Raw genomic sequence first — 17,683 nt, forward strand, 5'->3', positions numbered from 1 at the left:
AGCTTGTTAGTGTATTTATTAGGTTTGTTAATCCAACTGCCATATTTACATGATTTTTGTCATTCTTCATTTCGTTTGACAGTCAACTGCACATGATAGGCTCTTCCTTATGCCCTTAAGGAGGAAGCGGCTTTCACTTGTCCTTCCTCTTTGCTTTGCCCTTGGGTTTGTTAATACAACCGGCATATTCAGATAAGAGGTCTCGACAATGTGATTGTAGTAATCTGCTGATGGGAAATCTTTTAAAACTCTCCCATAATTATGGAACCGTTCCTTTGCGCACCATAGCTTGCTATTGTTTAGGGATGTCAAGTCGGGCTCGACCAATTGACCTTACTTTCTACCGATGACTTCCTTTTGTACTGTTTTATTCCCTTTCTAACCACACGCACAGGCACAGTAAAACACATCTTTTTCTTCTCGCTTTCATTATATATGATTCCTCTGTGTTAGATATATAGTGATAATCCATCAGGAAAACAATTTACCATTCAACCAAATCCATATAAAATAAATACAATTTCAATATGTTTTATATGTGATTCCATCCTTTCGGTTGGTCATTCACAGTTTTAACATATTGCCATAGAAACGATAAGAACAATTATTTTTCACAGTATCAATAACTCAATACAGTAAACTTGATGCCTTGTGTTTTTGTATATGAAAAAAATGGGGACTGATTACAGCCACAGGTCTAGAGGCACTAATTACTGGCCAATTCAAATAAACAGCAACTATAGAAAGAGCATTACAGTTTTTGCCTTCTTCATTGCCGTCAATGAATTTGAATACATTAAGATGCTTCACATTGGACTTTGTATAGCCTGATGGCTAAGATTGTTACATTATGCTATTTTCCATGCTGGATTCCTTGTAGCCAGCAGGTGAAATTCAATGAATTGGTTTTATACTAGACACTAATACAACACGATGAACCAAAATTGGTTTTTGTTTAGAAGTTCTTCAATATCTTCTCAGTTGAGACTCCATCTGCTACAAGAAGAGATGTCACCTCCTGCAAGAAGAGTCAAGGAATAGAAATTGTAAATTTACAAGTTTAGACATCCCATTAAACAGTGGAAGATGCAAAAATTCTACTCCAACCTAAATGTTGTTTTAATGCTTACGGTCTCGTGGACTGATGTCTAGAAACTTCATCAACTTTCAGTTAGAGGAAAGCCAGTCGCTAAGTTATACTACTACCACCTCAGCAAACATTTTCAGTTATCAGATAACAGTTTTGAGTATTAGTAAAAATATCACTAGGACATGTTGATTTAATTCATCAAAATTACTTCTGTTCGCAAAGGAGAAGAATAACAAATTTTCCTAGTAATAAGCAAGTTTTTCCCTGCATAAGCCAGCACCTCCACCGTCACCTAATTTTCTCCTCCTCCAAAAGTATAATTTTTTTTAGGGAAAACCAAAAGGAGTGCAATTCTGTAGATCTATCTACCAGGGCATGCTAATCCAAAGCTGTATACACACCTAACGAAATGCAGTTGCTAACGCCAGTTACCAAGTAGACCTTTCTAATGAAATTTAAAATCCTATGGGCCTAATCCCATACAAACACCAATGTTCCAAACATAATCGCCTTAATCAATGGACAAATGGAAAGAGATCTGTCTGTTGGGGATCAGTACCCAACAACTTTTAATTAGGCAGTACTTGGTTTCTGAGTGCCACCTTGACGGTAATCACCTGGCAGGCAACCTCATTTCCCTCCCACTCAACTGCATCGGGGAATTACTCAGTCTTGGCACCAAATCACCTGGCAGTTCACTCCCGTTCAACTGCATCGGGGAACTACTCAGTCTCTAGCAGGCACCAAATCACCTAGCAGGTATAATCAGTTCCTTCCCATTCAGTTCCCACCTCAACTGCATTGGGGAACTTCTGTCCTCATTTTTTTTCTTTTTTCGGTTGAAACTGGAACTTCTCAGTCTTTTACTAGGCACCAAATCACCTGTCGGGCATACTTGGTTCCTTCCCGTTCAGCTCCCACCTCAACTGCATCGCGGAACTTCTCAGTCTTTTAGTAGGCACTAAATCATCTTTTTACTCAGTAGTTTCTTTGCTTTAACATAAAATGCCCAAGTCAATATCAGAAAACGATATTGGCAACCAAATTCTTTTTTTTTTCCCCAATCAAATTACACCCCCAAAATAAGAAAGGAATCAGATTCAGGCGACCAGTATCAGTATAAAACCAAGTCTTGACGAAACAATTACAGCTGTTCACGCACTAATTGATCCATCTCATAATAGCAACATGCATAAGACAGTGTAACCAACCCAAGGAAGCACTCAAGGTGATTAAAAGAAACTATGCGCTTACAGAAGCATTAATTTATCCAACATGGAAAACAGGGACAACGAAGTGCTTCAGTTTCGTTAATACAAAAAATCCCTAAATGGAAATCAAGGAAATATGGTCACACTTCAATGATTTCAGACTAAAATATTCTAATTACCTTCTGTTGAATTGTGGGTACTACTAAAAATTTAAACTGTTAAGAGGTTGGACGCCTTTGTTTATAAATTATGTGCTTAACATGCTCCAAAAGTACGGTTGAATCCTTTTTTTCATCTTTTGCTGGACAAACACATTGAAATTCTTTGATGATGGGTGAAGGTGAGACTTAAGACTACGACCAGTAGGTTTTGTATGTACCATGTTGCATTGTGGATACCTCTTCTCAATATAGTCGCAGGCCCTACAAATTAAGATTTGCAGCACCTATTAAAGAGCTGGGGAATCGACTTCACAAGCCTTTTCTCAATCTTTATAATGTCTTAGACAAAGGCAGTGCAGGTGAAAGCCTAATAGAACCCTATATTTTTAATCGCTCAACATAGCTCATGACCCGGCACGACAAAATCTCCTAGATGAGCGGATGCAAATCTTGATCTATCAATAGAGTAATTTCATTCCAATCGCAGTCTAGATCCCATATTCAATGAAAGTTGTAGTCGCATTTGACCCCTTCTGTTTTCTTTCGATCGTGAGTCAGGCGGCAAAGACCTCATCTAAAAGTTAAAACTTTCAAAGAGGAGATACTTGTAGTTATTAACTTATCCTTCCCTAGGTTATATCTAGTGCTTTGAAAGGGAATATGGGTTGTTAGAGAGCAAGAAAGGGTTCCTATCTTCTCAAAGCTTGCTGAAACTCAATAGTCTTACATTCCTAGTACACCAACCACACGAGTTCATTTCCTCATAAAACCCTAGACATAAAATAGTATGGACTACCATCATGAATTCCAGTGCTATCCACCAAATCAATTGCTAAATGACCACTCGTCTCCGAAACAAAATGTATATTTTTATCACAAGACGAAGTACATCCAAACAAGTTTGTAATCAAGTGAGTCCTAAACACCAAGTTCTACATTCCTATTTTACAGAAACATATCCAAGCAAGCCTCTTGTCTCATGAAAAAAAGATATTTCTTATCAAATTTTATTATCCTAAAAATCTTAGAACTCATAACTTTTTTTTATCAGACTCATAAATTTTTTATAGCCACATCCAATTCATATTAGAGTTCTTATTCAATCAAAATTAAAGTTCTTTTCTACTTTTTCTTCTTAAGTTTTTTACGACTACTTGTTTCATTAATCGTCCAAATATGAGGTAAAAATACAATGAGAATCACAAAACAAAGAACACAAAATTAAGGAAGGCAATAGAATACGAGAAAAGCAGTAGCGTTTACAGAAACTATCAAAAAACATATCATGGATTGTAAACCCACAGTGTTTATGGGAGTTAACAGTTAAATGAAGGATAGATCACCGCGTATTGGTGTCATTACTTTCCTTGCAAGAGACAACATTGGCAGTACACCAAATAGGATTTATGAATAGCTAATGTTTTTTTTTAAACTGGTAAATTGTATTCTTCAGCATTAAGGATATGCTGGAGACCTTCAAAAGTGTTAAAGTCTAAAAACAGAAAGAGAAAAGAGATACTTACAGGGATTTTAATAAGTCTACAAAATGATCTATATCCTCTAATCCTATTTCTTTACACCAAAAGTAGAAAGGTACTATACAATTCCATTTTACATTCTGAATGGAATGGGTCTATCTTTAAAACACCTCCCATTACTTTCTGAATGACTAGCCAATGTTATAAGTCAAGAATGCATATCATCTGACAAAGCCATCGTTAAATATCAAGTACCTCTACCACACAAAATTGTCACATTCAACTGATGCGAATCACTTCTTTTGCTTCTTCTTAATCATCTTTTAATGCAACATATAATTTACCCATCCATTTGGATATAAGTTTTTTTTTTTTTTTTGTTGAAGTAAGTTGTTGCATTAAAAAAGCATCAAGAAGATGCGTGAATGATTACAAATCATATGGTTATAATTCCAAATACTGCAAAAAAAAAAAAAAAAAAAAAAAAAAAAAAAAAAAAAACAGTATGAGCTGGGAGTTAAGAACCAGAAGCAAAAACTCAAGGCTGTTAAGCCACTGAGAGTGAGCTGATAAAATCTAAAAGGGGAATGACATCATTTACAGGGGAAAGATTGCTCCAACTAAAAAGATTCATCAAACACTTGGGCCTAAGAGAGCAGTTAGGAGTTGAGATCCCATCAAAACATCTTTTGTTCCTTTCTGTCTATATACACCAAAAAATACATGCTGGAATCATCTGCCAGATCTTCTTGATGGACTTGTCCACTTTCCACAAACTCCAACTTTCAACTGCTTGCTTTAGACTGAAGGGGGTTGTCCAACTAATTCCAGAAACCTGCTCACCACTGTAATGTCTCTCTTCATGAGATTGTCCTGGGTTAAAATAGAACTGTAAAGAGCTGTCCAAGTGAAACATTTAACTTTGGTGGGGAGCTTTGTCTTCCAAACCAGCTTCCAGGGCCATGAAGTTGTCACTCCCTCTGCTGCATTCAACTGGTTGTAGCTTGCTTTTAATGTGAAGATGCCTTTCTCTGAATTCCCCCACCTTAAGCTGTCTGGAAGTTGAGGATTCATTGAGTAGTTTGCCAGTAACCTATAAAGATCAGTTAGTGCCTCCAACTCCCAGTCTTGCAAGTTTCTTCTAAGGTAAATATCCCAAATTTTGCCATCTCTACAGCTAAAAGGAATATCCTGTGGTGAGAGTTTCTGAGGGGTTGATTGGCCACCCACTTGGCTTTCCAGAACTTGACTTTAGAACCATTTCCAACCTTAAAGGATACTTCCCTGAAGAAGTCATGCTGAAGATTGTTGATATGCTTCCAAGGACCAACACCATGAGGGGCTGTATTCTTTTTGGTGCGCCAATCATCTAGCCTGCCATATTTTGCATTCACCACTTCCTTCCATAAGAGAGTGCCTCTTTGGTCATATCTCCACCACCATTTCAAAAGAAGGCTTTTGTTGTGCTTGCTGAGATCTCTGACTCCCAGACCACCTTGTTCTTTTGGCATTATGACCTTATCCCATTTGACAAGATGGGATTTATGATCTTCACTGTTTCCTTCCCATAGAAATGCCCTTCTTAGGCCATCCAACTGCTCCTTTACTTCATAAGGCATTGGAATGAGGGACCTCATGTAAGTAGGTATGCTGTCCAATACACTATTGATTAAAGTCAGCCTTCCTCCCATAGATAGATATTGCATATTCCAATTTACCAGCCTTTTCTCCACCTTCTCCACCACTCCATTCCAAACCTCAGTTGCTTTGTAATTTGCCCCCAAAGGAAGGCCCAGATAAGTCGAAGGGAAGGAGCCTATGTTACACCCTAGGATCCCTGCCGAGATATTTTGGAACTTCATTGATAGGATAAATCTTGCTCTTCATCATGTTAATGTGAAGTCCAGAAATAGCTTCAAATAGCATGAGAGTAAGATTAAGATAAAGAACTTGAAGTGTCTCTGCCCCACAAAAGATCAAGGTATCATCAGCATATAAAAGGTGGGAAATTGAGATAGAATTGTTTGGCCTGCTTTCCACCTTGAAGCCCTCAATCCAGTGATTTTCTTTGGCTTTGTCCAGCATCTTGCTCAGACCGTCCATGGCTAGAATGAATAAGAAAGGAGAAAGTGGATCCCTTTGTCTTCTTCCTTTTTGAGGAGAGAAAAAACCCACTGGCCTCCTGTTCACCAGAATGGAGAATGGAGTATTTTACAGTTGAAAGACTGTATTTGATCCATTTAATCCATCTATCTCCAAAATCCATTTGCTTCAGCATGTCTAACAGATAGGACCAGCTCACTTTGTCAAAGGCTTTCTCCACATCTAGTTTGCATAAAATCCCAAGTGTTTCTGCTTTCAATCTGCCATCTAGCATTTCATTTGTAATCAAAGAGGCATCAGTGATTTGTCTGTTCTTAAGAAAGGCATTTTGCTCCCCTGAAACCAGCTTCCAGATCACTGCTTTGAGCCTCTCAGCTAAAACCTTGGCCAAGATCTTATAAACACTCCCTATGAGACTTATAGGTCTGAAGTCCCTAAGGTGTAAGGCTCTCTTTCTTTTTGGGATAAGAGCTATAAATGAAGCATTGTTGGATTTGACCATGTGGCAATGCTGATGAAAATGGTTGAGAGCTCCCATAACATCATGCTTGATGAAACCCCAAGCACTCTGATAAAAGGCCATTGTGTATCCATCAGGCCCTGGGCTCTTGGCCCTGGGCTCTTGGCCCGAGCACAAGAGTTGATGGCTGCTCTTACCTCTTCTTCTTCAAAGCTTCTTTCTAGCCAAATCTTTTCTACCTGAGTGATACTGCTGAGATTTTCAAAGCTGGCTTTGGGTCTCCACTGCTCATCCTCCTTATACAAAGCTTGGTAAAATCTTAAAATTTCAGCTTTGATTTCTCCCTTGTCTTCACAGATCTCCCCATTAATCATAAGCTTGTCAATTTGATTGTTCCTCCTGTGAGAATTGGCTACTCTTTGGAAGAATTTAATATTCCTATCTCCTTCTTTAAGCCACAAACATCTAGACTTCTGCCTCCAGGATACCTCTTCAATCTTTGCTATTTCTTCCCGTTTCAGCTTTCGGTGAGCTAATCTCTCCTTCTCCCCATGTGACATTAGTCTACCTTCAGTAGCTTGTTCAATGATAGATAATTCCTCCAACATACATTCCCTTTGAGTTTCTAGTTTTTCAAAGGTCTCTCTGTTCCAGTTAGTGATATCTTTCTTCAAAATTCTAAGCTTTTGAGATCGGGCAAAGTCTGGACTACCACCAATGTTGTAGTTTTGCCACCAGCCTTTGATCATTTCAGAGAAACCTTCTGTTTGTAGCCACATATTTTCAAACTTGAAATAAGAGCAATTAGTATCCCAATCACCACGTTACAGAAGCAGAGGTCTGTGATCTGAGAGAACTCTTGGCATAGCTAGCTGTTTTATAGCGTTGAAAGTATCATTCCACTCCGGAGAGATTAGAAACCTATCTATTCTGGATGCCTGCAAAGAACTCTCACCCCTGAACCATGTGAAATTTGCTCCTTGTAAAGGCAGATCAATAATGTCCAGATCAAGAATGAATTCATTAAAGTTGATCATTGCACTGGATCTTCCATGGCAGTTGTATTTTTCACTTTCATATCTGTACGCATTAAAATCTCCTCCAACTACCCATTGTTCATTCCATAAGCCCCTTACTGCTGCCAATTCATGCCATAGTAGTTCTCTTTCTGGATTGCTATGAGGCCCATAAACACCTGTAAAGCCCCATCTGAAATCCTCCTGTGTACTCTCCATCAGACAAGAAATGGTGTAGCTGCCCCTATGAATATCTCTGACTGTCCACTGTCTCTTATCCCAAAGGATTAAGATGCCCCCACTTCTTCCAGTTGATTTTAAATCAGCCCATTCTATCCATCTGTTAACCCGTAATTGATCAATCCAGCTTGATGACCATTCCTCAACTTCAGTTTCCTGCAAGCAAACTATGTCTGCCCTCCATTTGCTGATAAGTGACTTGATTGTTGTTCTTTTCTCTGCCTCATTGAGACCCCGCACATTCCAACTCAGAATTTTTATTTTCATGTACATGAAGTTTGTAGTACCTGCCCCTATCACCTGTTATCTTCCCATCAGAGTTTATCTCCCATTTAAGCCTTCCCAATTCCAATGTTTGCTTCTTCTTCCCCTTTCTCAGTGCCGAGGGTGGTGATTGTTGTTGTTGTTGTTGTTCCCATCCATTTGGATATAAGTTATAAGACTAATGTCTTTACAGTTGTGAATCCTAGGTCAGAGTTACTGTTGGGCACAACTTTTTAGCACTAGTAGAATACATTAATGCACCATAAATGTCAAAATTATCAGTTTTCCTAATGCTTGTCCACTGTTAACCGGCTTAAAGCAAACGTTTGTTCTTGCTCTAGAATTCTTGGGATAGAATCTCAGCTCTCTTGCTTCTTAGATGAACAGTAAACGGTGAGGGGTCAAGTAGCATGAGAAAAAAACAAAGTGCAAAACAAGAAGACTAATTGGCATCTCCAGAATGCAGAAAGAGCAAGGACAAAACATAGGAACAACAAATCTTTTAAAGTACACAAACTACAAACCTCAGCCATTTGCTTTTGACCACAGAGGACTGCTCCAGTGGATTGAGGACTAAAAATGTTTTTAGCTCGCGCAAATGCAGCCTGCAAAAGCAGATAGTAAAACAAATATTACTGTTAACAGATAAAATCAAAAGATGATCAGAATACAAATGTAAACATAATCATTACCTGAACATAGCCGTGTTCGCCTGTCCAACCATCATCAGGCTGAGACAACACTGGAACAACCTTAACCCCAGAGGATGCCCAGTTCTTAAACCTATCCTATATAAGTTAAAGGACAACGAAATCAGACAACAGATACAAAGTTTATCTTGTATTTCTGTCACAATGAAGACAGAAATTGTCTACATTTTTTTTTTTGAAACTAGAAATTGTCTACATTTTGCAAGCACACAAACAAAACCTGGTATGCCATTCTCTTCAAATTCCGTGCGCCATAATATAGCCGAACATCAGATCTCTTGTCTGCACCAAATCCTGCCTCAATCAGGGACCTAATAGGGCTGCCAAAACCAAGTTCGAGATAAAGGAGTGAGTTAGAGCCTGATTGGATTGGCTTATTTTAGGTGCTTTTAAGCATTTTTGTAGTGTTTGGGTAAAATAAAAAAGTGCTTTTAAGCATTTGTTTTTAAGCCAAAATGACAAAAATAAGCCAAAAGCCACAAGCTAGCATTTCTAACTTATGGCTTTTCGCTTATAAGTCAAAAGTCATAAGCCCATCCAAACAGGCTCTTACAAGGGAAAGAGAAAAAAAAACAAAGCGAAACATATTTTTCATCCTTCCATCACAAAAATATTGAATGGTAGCCCAGCTATTATAAGTGGGATTTGAAACTGCATGATACAAACTTCAACCGCTTTACATTAGGAGAAGTAGGCTTGCAGCTATGCATCAGATCACCTCTAGCACTCAACACTTCCATCTATTAAAGATCGCGACTTTTAGTCTTGGTGAACTTCAACTTTATATAATGAACTAAGTACTCACAAGATCAGTTCCAAATGACAATAATCATCTGTCGCCAAAAGATTAAAGAACCCATCTAACCAGCTTACCGAAGCTAACTACAAAAAAGAACTTTGGAAAAAAACTACAAAAGAACACCCAAAGCCGAGATTTTTGACGTGATTCTCCAACAACACAAGCTCATTTACTGCTTACTGAATCAGCAATTAACTTAAAAAAACTTAACCATATATCTCAACAAACCATACAAAAACAGAAGGTTCCTCAGAAATAAACTATTGGATAAATCATTCATCTCAATTTTAACTCACTCTGGAATATATTAGCTTTATCCCTGAATTAAATGTATCAAACAATCTCATAGACTGAACAGTGGACACTAAGCTAAAACACTCCTCCTTTACACTCTAGCACAAACGGGACTACAGAATAGCACATTAAATGGGAAAAAATGCAGAATAAAGCTTAAGTATTAAAGATAATGGTCAAAAACACACCTCAACTATCACTTTTTTGCAAGTTTCACACCCCAACTATAAGTTGTTCCCTTTCCTTCCTGAACTATCACCATTGTTCCCTTCTCCTATCTGAATTATCACCATCTCTGTATTAAAACGTACCTAGTTGATTAGATGGTGATAGTCTAGTAGGAAAACGGAACTAACTGATAGTTGGCCTAGCCAACTTCGAAGTGTGTTTAATTACATAGACGGTGATGGTTCAGGTAAAAAAAGGGAACAACTAATAATTGGCATAATTCAGGTGATTTTGACCATTAACTCTACATATTACGTTTTTTGGGAAACTTACACTCTCTGTCTACTGGGAGAAATATTTACACTACGTAGTCAGTCATACTTTGAGTTTGTTACCCGATTATGCCCATAATTGTGTATAAGCACCTTTTATACACTTTATACAAGGTTGTTACGTTATGTATAATGCTTTCTCCCCAGTTACAATGGACTACCTCGCGTAATAATTTTCAAAAGGTGTATAGAATAAGCTAAATTATTGGTTTGCAAGTTATTATCAACAAAATTCAAGGCGGAATATACCTAATTCCAGATCCGGTAGCGAAAATCAGGACCGTCTGATACTTGTCAACCGGTGAGATTTGTTCCAAATCAAATCCTTTCCCCATAACCTGACTCAACTCCACTACATCTCCTTTCTTCAGCTCACATAACATCTCCGCCGTAGATCCTGATATACTTTTCACTAAAAACTCAAACACACCTTTCGATGCAGCAACCGACGGCGGCGATGCGATCGCGAGAAACGAGGGTTTCTCAACGTCAGGGATACGGAGTTGGAGATATTGACCTGGTTTTGTGTGTGAGGTAGCTAGGTCAGGGTAATCGGACACGTCGATAGTGACGTGGAACAGAGATTCAGTAGCGGCGGGTGAGACTGTGAGGAGAGGTGCGGTTGTCCAGAGGTTTGTGTCTTGACGGACGGCGGCGGCGGTGACGGCGAGACGGCGGCGGAGATGGTAGTGGAGAGGTTTAAGGAAGGTCATGGATGATTCGATGTGGGAGGGTGCATGGGAACTAAGATGGGGAAGAGTGGGATTAGGAAATGGAGAAAGGGAAAGGATTGACATTTTCAATTTTTCTTTTTTTTTTTTTATGTTGAGAAGAAATGTAGAAAGCGCCGCCGAGAAGGGTGGAGAAGTAATAAGAATACGGCGGTGTGCGTGGATTTTTAGCCATTAAATTGTTGTTTTCCACGTGTTACTTCATGATAAGTTTTGGGACCCCACTGTATGTTCTATGATCCTCGATTTCCATTTTTTAAGTAGAGGAAAATATCCAGAAAGGTGTCTTCATTGTTTGGTGTAGCAAAACTTTTGGAAATTACTTCAAACATACTTCGTCACCTTTTTTGTTCATTCATGCATCCCATATCCAGAATTAAGGAGTTCAAATGTTTAAATTTTCGCCACATGAGATTCTCAAAATTATATGAATAACAATGTAAGAGTCTTGTTCATTCTATCACATAATTTGGGGCTCCAAACTATACTAATTCAAGTTCACGTAGCATAGGGCTGATACGATAAAAGGAGAAAAGATGTCATCCATTTTAACACTCTCTCGTGAAATTTCAACAAAGCTCACAATCCAACAAGCTTACAATCCAATTATATGGTCCTCAATACGAAGGCATCTTGAGCACCGTCAAAATTAAGCACTAGAAAAATGAAATACCATAAGAGGGACCGCATGTGAACAGACCAAAACACTTCAATAGCTCCCAAGAGTCCAACAACGGTGCATTTTGCGACCAAACTCTTTACTGCTCGACAAGGATACTATGACAAGTTCGACAAGTTGCAGATGCTGGTGCGTGTATGTCAGACCATGACAATTAAAATTAGAGAAAAGAAAATAATTAAGACAAGCAAGACTGGAAACCAAAAGGCATTCAAATAGAAATTGATGTAAAGACAACCCCTCGTAATTTGGGCAACCACCATTCTCAAGATGAATTCAAAGTGAAATATACAAGTTTGCCGTTTTACCCCCTTTATTATGAGACATAACAGAGCGTCAAGGGTGGGTGTTTGGCAAGTAAAGCCTTAGCTCCATGTCTTCCCTATCACAATTCCGGATTGCATATAAAAAACAAAAACCAGAAAATCCTGGACCCCTTGGTCCTCCCAGAAAAAAATCCAAAGTGTCACAGAAACTTAAAATATTTCTGTAGTTATCGACGAAGATAATGAAAGAAAGTCACTGGAGTTCATAATCTAAGCTGCAGATTCCTTGGCAATCTTCTCTGCCTTGGCAATGACTTCATCGATTCCACCAACCATATAGAATGACTGTTCTGAAAGGTCATCATATTTTCCATCCAAGACTCCCTGGAAAAATCAATTACAAAAAGAAATAATCAGCAAATTGAATCACTCGCTGAATATGCACAAGATAGCAGAAGTTATCATCTCAGATAAACTTCACCAAACGTGGGGGGAGAATTAGTAGGGAGGAAGAGACTTAAATGATAAAGCATCACCTCTTAAACTTGCTGATGAGGTGGACGAAGCAATAGGAGGAATAACGTGTAACAAAAGGTTTAGCAAAAGAAAAATTCTTTGCATGGTAGACTACCCCAGGTATAGGATGGCTTTAAGGTCAAAATGACAAATTTCTTTTTTGATGATTTCTAACTTCTAACCAACCATAATATCTTACAACAATATTCTAAATTGAGATTCATTACCTGGAAACTGTTGATGCTCTCCTTCAAGTCAACATATTTTCCAGGAGCACCCGTGAAGACTTCGGCAACATGGAAAGGCTGACTAAGGAATCTTTGGATCTTACGTGCACGGGCAACAGTCATCTTATCATCTTCACTAAGCTCATCCATACCCAAAATAGCAATAATATCTTGAAGATTCTTGTAGTTCTGAAGAACTTTCTGTACCCCACGAGCAGTATTGTAATGATCTTCTCCCAAAATGTGAGGTGACAGCATACGGGATGTAGAATCAAGTGGATCGACAGCAGGATAAATACCAAGCTCAGAAATCTGGTATCCAAAATATATACAGTCAGCAAATTTAGCATAACTTTACAAGGGATGAAAAATAGAATTGGATGGCATCATACTTGACGGGACAAGACAGTTGTGGCATCCAAGTGAGCAAAGGTAGTTGCAGGGGCGGGATCTGTCAAATCATCAGCAGGCACATAGATAGCCTGGACAGAAGTAATAGAACCTTTCTTGGTTGTAGTGATACGCTCTTGAAGACCTCCAAGATCGGTAGCTAAAGTTGGTTGATAACCGACAGCAGATGGGATACGACCAAGCAAAGCAGAGACCTCTGAGTTAGCCTGTTTTGATACAAAAGCATCTAGTTTAGCAAGGGTAGAATTGTATAAAAATAAGAAAACTTCAGCAATCATAGGCAAGCCAACCTGGGTAAATCTGAAAATGTTGTCAATAAAGAGAAGCACATCCTGCCCCTCAGCATCTCTGAAGTGCTCAGCCACAGTCAATCCTGTCAGACCAACACGGGCACGAGCACCAGGGGGCTCATTCATTTGACCATATACAAGAGCGCACTTGCTTTCACTCTAATCAAGCCAATAAGACAAAATGTCAATAACAATGGGATAACGCTGTGGACAAAAGGGGCTATATCAACTAATTCTGATTAAATAGGACACTTACTTGCTTTTCGCCTAGCTTAATAACACCACTTTCCATCATTTCCCTGTACAAATCGTTACCCTCACGAGTGCGTTCACCCACACCAGCAAAGACAGAGAAACCACCTGAAAAAGAGTCCAACATATTCAGACATTCAGATAAGTTTCACTCTGATTTATATTTGAACTAATAATAAGGAATCTCAGAGGCAGCACTAACCATGTGCTTTTGCAACATTGTTAATCAGTTCCATAATAAGCACAGTCTTCCCCACACCAGCACCACCAAAAAGCCCAATCTTTCCTCCCCTTTGGTAAGGGGCAAGTAGATCAACAACCTGGTCATACGTCAAGCAGCCATAATGCAATTGGTATTGTCATAACGCCCAACAAAAGTTGCACTTCAGGAACCAATATATGCTCAGAAAATGAAGATACAAACGAGAACACTGAATAAAATTCTCTTGATTAGCATACCTTGATGCCAGTAACAAGAATTTCTTGTTCAGTTGCCTGCTCAACAAAGGAAGGAGCTTCACGATGAATTGGCAAAAAGTGATCGGTTTCTGCAGCAATTTTTAGAGATAGAGATGTCACTTTGAGAACTGTTCACAGAGAGCAAATAAAACAAGGTATAAAGCATTTAGGACTTACTAATTTCGCCTCTCTCATCAATAGGCTCTCCAATGACATTCATAATACGGCCAAGGGTAGACCTACCAACAGGTACCTGCCATGACAAGGAAACCATCATTCCAGCGCAAAATAGTAGTAAGTGAATGGCAAATCGATATACAACCAACATCCCACTGAAAGCAGAACAACAACTGAGACGAAAGAACTACTATTGCACTTCAACCTAAATTAGTTGGGTCGGCTATAAAAAAGTTCAAATATCCATTCCTCTCCCTTTTGACTTGTTGCAGTCCCACTACTCAATAATTTTTCATTTAGAGGAGCAAACAGAAGAAGGACAACAAAAATGCTAAAACTGAACTCACTCATAAAAGGCAATGACAAATAAGTAAGAAAAGACTATGTTCCCTGGAGGAGGAGGAGGAGGAGGACAAACAAAACATTTTTAGAGAACATCCATGTTGGGAGGAAAAACGAATTGCAGAGCAGGAGTTCTTTTATAATTCGAATTGGAGAAAATAAGTGGAATAATTTTATTTTTCACATCTACAAACAGTGAATTTCTTTCCGTAATACAGTGGAAAATTCGTGCATCAATTGAAGCAATGAACAGCATCCCATTTGATTGTGAATAAATACGAGTAACTCCATAAAACGATAGAGGTCCATTTAGTGCAGGTTACTCCTTACAAGTTACAATATACAGTTTTTACAAGGAAACCAGTATCTTTCCACATATTAGGATCCAATCAAACACATACTACTACATTCCGGAGCAAACAAATGTCCTTGACAGTTACATAATCCTAAGAAAACCTATATGCCATAGACCCTGCTCCATTTACAGATTTACAGCTTCCAAAGACTCCAATTTATATGGAAATAATAGCGCTATGATTAATCAACCAAACCAAATATCTAGATCAATAACATATTTCAACCAATTTCATTAAAACAGCATAATAAAACCACAGATCTTTTAGAATCATCAAATAAAATCGCTTTCTAGCCACTACAGAAAATAGATCACTCTCACATTGCCAAATTCCTGAATTCCAAAATGAGACTTTTTGTCGTTACATAAGGATGTATTTTAAGGATACGATACAATAAAATTTAAGAAACAATCTACTAACAACACAATACAATACAAAAATCCAAAACAAGCTGTAAAACAAAGATCTTTTCAGATTTACTCGCAGTGATAGGAGTGACCGCATAGTTACCTTATTTTTCCTCATTTTGTGTTTACTTATTATCTAATAAATCGTATTTTATCCTTTAGCCTACATTTTTCTAGTAGATCTACGACGTACCATTATATGACGACTGGAATATGTAATAACCATCCAAATAGAGTGTAATTGAGTGAAAGGAAACAAGTTGAAGATTACTCACAGTGATAGGAGATCCAGTGTTAAGTACACGTTGACCACGTACAAGACCTTCAGTACCATCCATAGCAATAGTCCTAACCATACTTTCACCCAAATGTTGAGCAACCTCAAGCACAAGCCGGATCTGGTTATCCAGTACCTCAAGAGCCGTAAGGATCGGAGGTAAACCTTCATCAAATTCAAATATACAGTAACATAACACATTAGTATGGAGGTAAACCTGAGTAACATCACAAACTTAGCATACATGTTAGCAATTAAGCAATGAAATGGTTAATAATTATGGTTAGTTTTTTAATATTCACAAGCAAATGGATCAAAAGCAGTAAGGATCTGAGGTAAACCTTCATCAAATATAGTGTACCATCATATATTATTAATTAAGCGATGAAATGGTTAATTACGGTAAATTTTTTAATATTCACAGCAAAAGGATCAAAAGCAGTAAGGATCTGAGGTAAACCTTCATCAAATATAGCGTACCATCATCTATTAGTTATTCAGCGATGAAATGGATAGTAATTATGGTAAATCTTATAATATTCAGAAACAAAAGGATCAAAAGCAGTAAGGATCGGAGTTAAACCTTCATCAAATCTCACATCAACAACAGCACCAATAACTTGACACACTTTTCCGATCGAACCAGCGCCAGTGAACTCATCGGTGATCTTTCCACTATGTTCACTACTAGCCGATTTAGGAGGAGTAGCCGACTTATCAGATGGAGCAGCGGCGTTGGTAGCGTATTTAGCCACACGGTTTAAGAGGAAACCTTTAGGGGAGGCGCGTGAGGTGGCGCGTGGGATGGAATTTGCTAGTGGAGATCTGGAAATGGCCGCGCCGCCGTTGCGGCGGGCGGTTGATCGGAGAAGAGAGGCTAGAAGCCTCCGAGAAGACATGGTTGGCGTTAGGGTTTGTTTGGCCTGTAGAGAGAGAAAGGTGAGCGTAAGAGAGAGAAAGAGAGAGTGCTAGGGTTAGTGAAAATGAATAGAGAGACTTTTATCTGTAGAGTGATAGGCTGTAGTGTGAGAGTGAATCTGACCTCTTCTTTGCGTTTTGATTTTTTTTATTGTGTTGGGAAAACAAACGAGGGGCCTTTGAATTTTCCTTTTTTCACTTACTTTTCTTACTATTTGGAGTTGAAAAGAAAAATTCCCCAACTTTTGGGCCAATCGGATGGTATACTGTTCACTTGTTTGGTTAGGATTAAATTAAATGAGATTTAATTTATTCTCTGTTAAAAAAATTAAAAAAAAAAAAAAAGATTTATCATACTTTTTGGTTAAGCTTAGTGTGTTAGTTTAAGCAGTTATTTGATCTGAATATATTTTAAGATATTGAACAAAGTGTTAATATCATTAAAAAGTATTTTTTGTGTAGATAATTTTCATCGGTACTCTATCCACAATCACCGGTCGCCGTCACTAACCAGATTTGCCCTCACACCCATTACCATCATTGTCAACCACCGCTGCCATCGCAAATCACTAGCCATCACCACTAACCATCTCTGCCATCACAACCACCGATGGCAACCACGATTGTTAGTCGCTATCACACCTGCCACTTCTATCATTATAATTATATCCACTGCACTACCATCGTTGTTGTTGACATCAAATTTCGTCCCTCCTTTATTCCAATTTATTTCCTTGGACTTCTAAATTTATTAACGAACTAAATACTTTGTTTTCACTACTATTTTTATGTTCTACTACTATTAATATCGTTACTTTCATTTTCACTATTTTACTATCAACATTACTAGCATTACGTTATCACAAATTTTTATAGTTCATCATCATTTCATTTTCGGATTTGGAATTTTTAAATTAATTACAAGTCAACACTTTATTAAATCCTTATTTTCTACATATTAATCACTAATTGTCATCATAATATATATAAGTTAATCACTTAGAAGTTGTAGAAGTTAAGTACTAAAAACCCAAAAGAAATTAATTAGA

The 17,683-nt window shown here is 38.1% G+C and overlaps 2 protein-coding genes and 1 long non-coding RNA gene across 3 annotated transcripts; all 3 read right to left on the minus strand.

The window, feature by feature from the left end:
- Nucleotides 1-631: 631 nt before the first annotated feature.
- On the minus strand, nt 632-11,203 carry LOC132641653 (fruit protein pKIWI502). The gene is made up of 5 exons (XM_060358713.1): nt 10,576-11,203; nt 8,954-9,053; nt 8,716-8,811; nt 8,548-8,628; nt 632-1,018 (listed from the first exon to the last, which is right to left on the minus strand). Exons 1-5 carry the CDS (start codon nt 11,121-11,123, stop codon nt 956-958), a joined length of 888 nt encoding a protein of 295 aa, XP_060214696.1. The 5' UTR covers nt 11,124-11,203; the 3' UTR covers nt 632-955.
- LOC132641654 (uncharacterized) lies at nt 9,085-10,569 on the minus strand. The gene is made up of 2 exons (XR_009582917.1): nt 10,015-10,569; nt 9,085-9,473 (listed from the first exon to the last, which is right to left on the minus strand). It is a non-coding gene; the product is annotated as an uncharacterized LOC132641654 (long non-coding RNA).
- A 761-nt stretch (nt 11,204-11,964) lies between the features above and the next one.
- Nucleotides 11,965-16,746, minus strand: LOC132641651 (ATP synthase subunit beta, mitochondrial). The gene is made up of 10 exons (XM_060358710.1): nt 16,300-16,746; nt 15,715-15,881; nt 14,335-14,410; nt 14,158-14,246; nt 13,901-14,018; nt 13,703-13,806; nt 13,447-13,605; nt 13,138-13,362; nt 12,746-13,057; nt 11,965-12,386 (listed from the first exon to the last, which is right to left on the minus strand). Exons 1-10 carry the CDS (start codon nt 16,613-16,615, stop codon nt 12,273-12,275), a joined length of 1,680 nt encoding a protein of 559 aa, XP_060214693.1. The 5' UTR covers nt 16,616-16,746; the 3' UTR covers nt 11,965-12,272.
- Nucleotides 16,747-17,683: the final 937 nt, after the last annotated feature.

This window comes from Lycium barbarum, chromosome 5 (assembly GCF_019175385.1).
Source record: "Lycium barbarum isolate Lr01 chromosome 5, ASM1917538v2, whole genome shotgun sequence".
Taxonomy (NCBI): Eukaryota; Viridiplantae; Streptophyta; class Magnoliopsida; order Solanales; family Solanaceae; genus Lycium; species Lycium barbarum.

Coding starts and splice junctions, on each gene's coding strand:
- LOC132641653 (XM_060358713.1), bottom strand. CDS start 11,123: ATGTCAATCCTTTCCCTTTCTCCATTTCCTAATCCCACTCTTCCCCAT. Junction 8,812..8,953: donor TGAAGAGAATGGCATACCAG/GTTTTGTTTGTG, acceptor TAACTTATATAG/GATAGGTTTAAGAACTGGGC. Junction 1,019..8,547: donor GTCAAAAGCAAATGGCTGAG/GTTTGTAGTTTG, acceptor CTCTTCTTGCAG/GAGGTGACATCTCTTCTTGT.
- LOC132641651 (XM_060358710.1), bottom strand. CDS start 16,615: ATGTCTTCTCGGAGGCTTCTAGCCTCTCTTCTCCGATCAACCGCCCGC. Junction 13,363..13,446: donor ACATTTTCAGATTTACCCAG/GTTGGCTTGCCT, acceptor GTATCAAAACAG/GCTAACTCAGAGGTCTCTGC. Junction 13,058..13,137: donor CAACTGTCTTGTCCCGTCAA/GTATGATGCCAT, acceptor TTTGGATACCAG/ATTTCTGAGCTTGGTATTTA.